Raw genomic sequence first — 7,875 nt, 5'->3', positions numbered from 1 at the left:
GTGGCAGAAAATATCTCCAGTATAAAGAACACATGCGTCATATGAAACATTTATTTTTCACATTTGATGTAGGCCTGTAGAACTAGGATAATTTTCATGTCTGGCTTAATCACACTTTAAATGGAGGGTGGTGCAGGAAGCTGCAGGTGTATATGCAGATGTGTCTTTTAACCTCTTTCATGAGAGTTAGATGTGTTTTGTACTAAGATATATGCAGTTAATATTTAATTCTATGGCACTTTCTAAGTAAGTTTTTAATTTGTTTAAGTGGGAAAGATCTACAGTATTGAAGTATTACAAATATTTCTCCTAATGGGAAATACTTTTTGAGAAAATGAAATTGAGGAAGATGAAATTTTTTGGCTTTCTTTTGCCTTTTCCTACATGAGGTTTCGAATGAAAATTTTTGATTTTGTTTGAATTCGGAAAATGTGCATTACAGTTTTTTCTTCCATGAAAATATGAAATAATTTGGGGAAGTCTGATTTTGTTGTTGTCATTTTTTTCTTTTTATTTTCTTTTTCTTTTTATTTTTTTTGAGACGGAGTTTCACTCTTGTTGCCCAGGCTGGAGTGCAATGGCACAATCTTGGCTCACCGCAACCTCCGCCTCCCCTAGCGATTCTCCTGCTTCAGCCTCCCAAGTAGCTGGGATTACAGGCATGCGCCACCACGCCCAGCTAATTTTGTATTTTTAGTAGAGGTGGGGTTTCTCCATGTTGGTCAGGCTCATTTTGAACTCCCGACCTCAGATGATCTGCCCGCCTCGGCCTCTCAAAGCTCTGGGATTGCAGGCGTGAGCCACTGTGCCTGGCCTCTTTTTCTTTTTTTTAAGTGTAGTCAAGTACAGTAGTGACAAGGGGAGAAAGAGTAGAACAAAAAGTTCAATATGTAATTGACTGAACAATCAATTGAGATAACTTACTACCTTTGGACCAACCGTTGTTGTTTTTTGCCTCGTATGGTTTTCTAATTAAAAATTTAGTTTAAAATGGAAAAAGTATATAGGCTATAAGTAATGTAAACATTTTTCCTTAATGAAAATATCACACAAGAAAATGGAATTATTTGGAGAAAATAGATTTTAAAAAATAATTTCATTTCCCCCCCCCCCCCCCACGGAGTTAAATATTGCTTTAGTGCAAGTTATGTGGTTTTTTGTTTTTTTTTTTTTATAAAAAAGTAATAGTATAATGGGCCTCAGGGATGTTTGTTCTAAGATATTCATTCAGAAATTTACTTGTTCCAGGCATGTCTGAGTCTTTGATCCTCCCACCCATGATTGGGCTCTAGTTGGACATGTCAGGCTGTTTCATTGTATACAAAGGAGCCAATTGACTGTGGTTGAAACTAAGTCCAGTATCTTTACAAATTTGTGGTGTAGCGTTTTTGTGGTAATAAAACTGAACTGGTTTTATGTCTGAGTTGTTTATCAGTGAGCTATGGTAAGAGAGAAATTCACAGTTGTGATGAAGCTTTAAGGAGAAGAAATTGAATGTAATGTTGGTTATGGAAGGCAGTCTCACCTCAGAGAAACCTATGTTGTTATCTGTCAAGTACCTTTTCTAGGTGAGGCGCCCTCCAGTAATTTCACCTTTTCTTTTGGCCATAGTTCATTGTTTAGAGACATGACCTTAGAGAATAAAGAAACACTGGCTGACTAAAGGGGATGGCTCAAACTTTGAGCTGAAAAGGCCATATGTCCCAACATTTGTACTCACAGGCCTTAGAATGGAAAGGATTTGAAGGCTGGAGTGGTTTGGTCCAGTTTCTCTTTCCATTCTACTGTCTGAGTAAGACAGAAAGGAGAGCAGATAAATGGGTGGAAATTAAACTTGATTTCCATGGCAATGACTTGCCTCCACAGATAGATATATGTTCAAGAGGAATCTGTCTAGTCCCACACATTCACATTCCTTTTGTAGATAAATAGATTCAAAGGGGAAGAAGTCATGCTTTCAGGCACAAATCTTACGCATTGGGTCCTTTTAAGGAGATTTTAGTCATACCGGGTAGGTTAGAATAGCTATAATTATCCAGTATTCTTCAGGCATAATACCTGTTTTGGCTTGATTTACTTAGGTAATTGAGAAACATTTTTGTGTTTCTTGTCTTGAGTTTTCCATACTGACAGTGTCATTCTGCTCAGATCCATCCAATCATTTTCTGCCTACAATGTCTATGGCCTTAATGGAAGTATAGTAAATTATCCCCACAATCCACACTTTTCTGCCTCTTTGTGAATAGAAGTCTGTTAAGACATTCAGCATGAACAGATGAACTTAGATTGCCTGAGCAATCTTTATCTTTGAGAGACAGATTCCTCCCCTACTGAAAGGAATTCCTTTACAAACTCCATATCTTCTCCTTAAACTTGTTTTTATTTCAAAATACCAATAATTTTTAAAAATTGATTGCTGTGGCAGCCCAGGTCCATTGCCCAGCTCTGTTAGCTGAGTTCAGTGTTGCTCAGTTTCCTAAGCAGATACCTCTTACTCTGTTCATATTAAACATAGGTAGTCCATGGGGTTCCAGCCTTTTGTGCCTCTCAACCTAAATGCTTCTGACTCCCACATCCAGATCTCTAAGTCAGGCCTCTCCCATTTTTCCAACTACCTGCTACCATCACCTCGAACACAACACATTCCATACTGAACTCACCATTTCTACTCACTGCACCCCCAAATCTGCCATTCATTTGTATTTCACGACTAAGTTCATAACATCACTTTGTATTGAATCTCCCAAATTAGAGATCACTGTGTTAATCTTTCTTTTTTTTTTTTCTGAGACAGGGTCTGACTCTGTCACCCAGGTCGGAGTGCAGTGGCACCATCATAGCTCACTGTAGTCTTGAACTCCTGGGCTCAAGCGATCTTCCCTCCTTGGTCTACCATGTTAGTTTTGATGCTTCCTATACCCATTCCTGTCAATTTTGCTTCCTGCACAGCTCATAAAGGAAACCAAATTTCGACTGTCCTGGAACATATATTGTGTGTGGAACACAAAGAATGAACACATATGAAAAGTCATATTAGAAAGATAGAGAAAGGGAGTATAGACTGTCAGGGAGTGTGCAGTTTTCTATAGGGAGTTAGGAAAAGTCTCCCTGCAGAAGAGTCGATTGATCAGAGACTTGGAAATGAGGGAGCAAGCCATGCAGCTATCTGAGGGAAGAGGGTTCCTGACAGAGTAGCAAGTGCAAAAGCCCTGGTGTGGGAGTGTCCTTGGTGTGCTGGCAAAATAACCAAGGAGGCCAGTGTGGCTTGAAGAGGGAAGAGGGCAAGTGTGGTAGGAAATGAGGTCAGAGCGGTGTGAAGAGACAGGGAATCATGCCATGTAGGACTTTGTAGGCCATAGTACAGACGTGACTTTTCCATTGCCTTTAGATCCGAGTTTCATCATCTCCCTCTAGGATTTCTCCATCACTGTTTAACCTTAGTGTAAAAAGTCTACAAAGGCTTGTTAAATGAAAACATAAAAAGGGTTCAAATGAAGAATGGACAGAGAACTGTTGGATTTTTGCCATTTTTGGTATATTAATGTAAATCTATGTTAATATGAATCCTATCTTTTTTTGAAAATGATTCATACTATCTCTTTTATAGAGGTTGGACTTTTCAGGAATTGAACCTGATATAAAGCCATTTGAAGAAAAGTGCAACAAACGTTTCCTGGTAAATTGCCATGATTTAACTTTCAATATCTTGGGCCAAATTGGAGACAATGCAAAAGGACCACCCACAAATGTATGTATGACTTTGCCTTCTACCCCCCTTGCATCAGTGCATTAAAGAAATGTCTTTCTCAAAATAATTTGTAAACCAAACCTCTGTGACATGCAATTTACCTATTTAACAAACCTGCACATATACCCCTGAACCTAAAATGAAAGTTTTATATATATAAAAAAGAAATCTTATTACAATAAAAAAATGAAGAAACATCTTTGTGTGACTGAGAACTATTAATAATTGACTACGTGAAAATTCCAGTGCCACATATTATGATAAATTTGACATGCAAGAATTTTTTTTTTTTTTTTTTTTTGAGACGGAGTCTCGCTCTGTTGCCCAGGCTGGAGTGCAGTGGCCGGATCTCAGCTCACTGCAACCTCCGCCTCCCGGGTTTACGCCATGCTCCTGCCTCAGCCTTCCCGAGTAGCTGGGACTACAGGCGCCCGCCACCTCGCCCGGCTAGCTTTTTGTATTTTTTAGTAGAGACGGGGTTTCACCGTGTTAGCCAGGATGGTCTCGATCTCCTGACCTCGTGATCCGCCCGTCTCGGCCTCCCAAAGTGCTGGGATTACAGGCTTGAGCCACCGTGCCCGGCCTGACATGCAAGAATTTTATACATCTCTTTCTTTTGCCAAAATATGACTATGTTCTCATTTTGAGGATTCGTGAAAATCTTACCTACTCAGAAGAGCAGATAGAGTAGGCTCTTGATGTTCAAGAGGAGCATGTCTCCCAAACTTGCAAAATCCTCAAATGCGTAAATTCTACTAGATAATATGTTTTCTTCTATGAAATTGGCTCGTAGCAATAAGTAAGGATCACCATAACCATGCTGGGATACAGATGCTATGCAGTCTGCTAGGCTCGGTCACTATTCTATAGCATTAGATTCATTTTGGCCTACAGAGAAAATTCTAAGTGATGGCTGTCATGGATCATTTGAGTTGCTTAGAAATCCTTGAAACTGTAAATGTAAAACCTTCAAAGAGACTGTTTTTTATGTTCATCTTTATTTTTTGGTTCTAGTTTTGTCTATTAAAAATAAAACAGTGATGATAGATTCTCTTACAAAATAGCTTAAAAGTACAGCAGACTTTTCTGTGTGTAAAGGGTTAATCTTTATGCCATCTGGCATGAAATTTCTCTTTGTGACCATCTTTCAAATGCCATCTGTAGAGAGGAATCATGTCTTCCAAAATTGCTGATAGGGCAAAGCTTTTGTCAAGTAATTTGATGTTGATTGTTATTAGCTCTTATGAAATGTATAGTCAAGTAAGTTGGAACATAACAGAAGAGAATATTTATTTCTATACTGTAATATTGGCATTATTTTTTAGATAGTTTCAGTTTACATTTACGTGTAGAGAATTAAATTTTATTCATAGAACATTTTGTGTTATTTAAATGTAGCTTTTGATTTCTATTTTTTTGGTAAACTTTATAACTTGTGAAATTATCTACACCTGACAGAAGTTAAAATTTGATGAAGTCTGTTGTTTTGGAATAGCCTTTGTTCTGTGCAGATAAGCCATAATATAATTTTAGCTAAGTGTTGGACTCAGAAAGGAATTGTAATCACAGAAACTGGAGGGAAAAAAACGTATTTTGCGCTTGTGCGCCTCCCCACCATGCCCCTACTAAAGTCTCAGTTTTAAAATATAACTGTTTTTATTCCCAGGTTGAGCCCTTTTTTATCAATCTTGCCTTATTTGATGTAAAGAACAATTGTAAGATTTCAGCAGACTTTCATATAGACCTGAATCCCCCATCTGTCCGCGAAATGCTGTGGGGCTCTTCAACCCAACTGGCCAGTGACGGTAGCCCAAAGGGCTCTTCACCTGAATCTTACATTCACGGAATTGCCGAATCTCAGTTACGCTACATACAGCAGGTAATGAATGACATTTAGTCTTAGCAGTACGTTCAGAATAAGAAACAGAAATATTCTTGCATTATTTCGTGGTTTCAGACCAATGTTTTCATGACATTCTCTCTCATAAGGTCTTTCGATAGATACTTTTCTGGTGACTGAAGTTTGAGGGCAAAAATGGAAACCAGTGGACATGCTAGTAACATGTTATCAAAGGAACCTTTTTTTTTTTTTTTTTTTTGAGACGGAGTTTCACTCTTGTTGCCCAGGCTGGAGTGCAATGGCACAATCTTGGCTCACCGCAACCTCCGCCTCCCCTAGCGATTCTCCTGCTTCAGCCTCCCAAGTAGCTGGGATTACAGGCATGCGCCACCACGCCCAGCTAATTTTGTATTTTTAGTAGAGGTGGGGTTTCTCCATGTTGGTCAGGCTCATTTTGAACTCCCGACCTCAGATGATCTGCCCGCCTCGGCCTCTCAAAGCTCTGGGATTGCAGGCGTGAGCCACTGTGCCTGGCCTCTTTTTCTTTTTTTTAAGTGTAGTCAAGTACAGTAGTGACAAGGGGAGAAAGAGTAGAACAAAAAGTTCAATATGTAATTGACTGAACAATCAATTGAGATAACTTACTACCTTTGGACCAACCGTTGTTGTTTTTTGCCTCGTATGGTTTTCTAATTAAAAATTTAGTTTAAAATGGAAAAAGTATATAGGCTATAAGTAATGTAAACATTTTTCCTTAATGAAAATATCACACAAGAAAATGGAATTATTTGGAGAAAATAGATTTTAAAAAATAATTTCATTTCCCCCCCCCCCCCCCACGGAGTTAAATATTGCTTTAGTGCAAGTTATGTGGTTTTTTGTTTTTTTTTTTTTATAAAAAAGTAATAGTATAATGGGCCTCAGGGATGTTTGTTCTAAGATATTCATTCAGAAATTTACTTGTTCCAGGCATGTCTGAGTCTTTGATCCTCCCACCCATGATTGGGCTCTAGTTGGACATGTCAGGCTGTTTCATTGTATACAAAGGAGCCAATTGACTGTGGTTGAAACTAAGTCCAGTATCTTTACAAATTTGTGGTGTAGCGTTTTTGTGGTAATAAAACTGAACTGGTTTTATGTCTGAGTTGTTTATCAGTGAGCTATGGTAAGAGAGAAATTCACAGTTGTGATGAAGCTTTAAGGAGAAGAAATTGAATGTAATGTTGGTTATGGAAGGCAGTCTCACCTCAGAGAAACCTATGTTGTTATCTGTCAAGTACCTTTTCTAGGTGAGGCGCCCTCCAGTAATTTCACCTTTTCTTTTGGCCATAGTTCATTGTTTAGAGACATGACCTTAGAGAATAAAGAAACACTGGCTGACTAAAGGGGATGGCTCAAACTTTGAGCTGAAAAGGCCATATGTCCCAACATTTGTACTCACAGGCCTTAGAATGGAAAGGATTTGAAGGCTGGAGTGGTTTGGTCCAGTTTCTCTTTCCATTCTACTGTCTGAGTAAGACAGAAAGGAGAGCAGATAAATGGGTGGAAATTAAACTTGATTTCCATGGCAATGACTTGCCTCCACAGATAGATATATGTTCAAGAGGAATCTGTCTAGTCCCACACATTCACATTCCTTTTGTAGATAAATAGATTCAAAGGGGAAGAAGTCATGCTTTCAGGCACAAATCTTACGCATTGGGTCCTTTTAAGGAGATTTTAGTCATACCGGGTAGGTTAGAATAGCTATAATTATCCAGTATTCTTCAGGCATAATACCTGTTTTGGCTTGATTTACTTAGGTAATTGAGAAACATTTTTGTGTTTCTTGTCTTGAGTTTTCCATACTGACAGTGTCATTCTGCTCAGATCCATCCAATCATTTTCTGCCTACAATGTCTATGGCCTTAATGGAAGTATAGTAAATTATCCCCACAATCCACACTTTTCTGCCTCTTTGTGAATAGAATAGAAGTCTGTTAAGACATTCAGCATGAACAGATGAACTTAGATTGCCTGAGCAATCTTTATCTTTGAGAGACAGATTCCTCCCCTACTGAAAGGAATTCCTTTACAAACTCCATATCTTCTCCTTAAACTTGTTTTTATTTCAAAATACCAATAATTTTTAAAAATTGATTGCTGTGGCAGCCCAGGTCCATTGCCCAGCTCTGTTAGCTGAGTTCAGTGTTGCTCAGTTTCCTAAGCAGATACCTCTTACTCTGTTCATATTAAACATAGGTAGTCCATGGGGTTCCAGCCTTTTGTGCCTCTCAACCTAAATGCT

The 7,875-nt window shown here is 38.6% G+C and overlaps 1 protein-coding gene across 1 annotated transcript in view; it reads left to right on the top strand.

The window, feature by feature from the left end:
• DOCK11 (dedicator of cytokinesis 11) overlaps window positions 1-7,875 on the top strand; it is a gene marked incomplete at its 3' end in the record, with an annotated part of 157,159 nt that overhangs the window by 27,480 nt on the left and 121,804 nt on the right. Inside the window, exons 10-11 of the mRNA XM_011948698.1 lie at window positions 3,608-3,748; window positions 5,415-5,627. Of these exons, the coding sequence (XP_011804088.1) occupies window positions 3,608-3,748; window positions 5,415-5,627 (354 nt within the window). The remainder of the gene's footprint in view (window positions 1-3,607; window positions 3,749-5,414; window positions 5,628-7,875) is intronic.

Source organism: Colobus angolensis, unplaced genomic scaffold (genome assembly GCF_000951035.1).
Source record: "Colobus angolensis palliatus isolate OR3802 unplaced genomic scaffold, Cang.pa_1.0 Scaffold282, whole genome shotgun sequence".
Classification (NCBI taxonomy): Eukaryota; Metazoa; Chordata; class Mammalia; order Primates; family Cercopithecidae; genus Colobus; species Colobus angolensis.
This window is presented reverse-complemented; position numbering and strand designations above follow the sequence as displayed.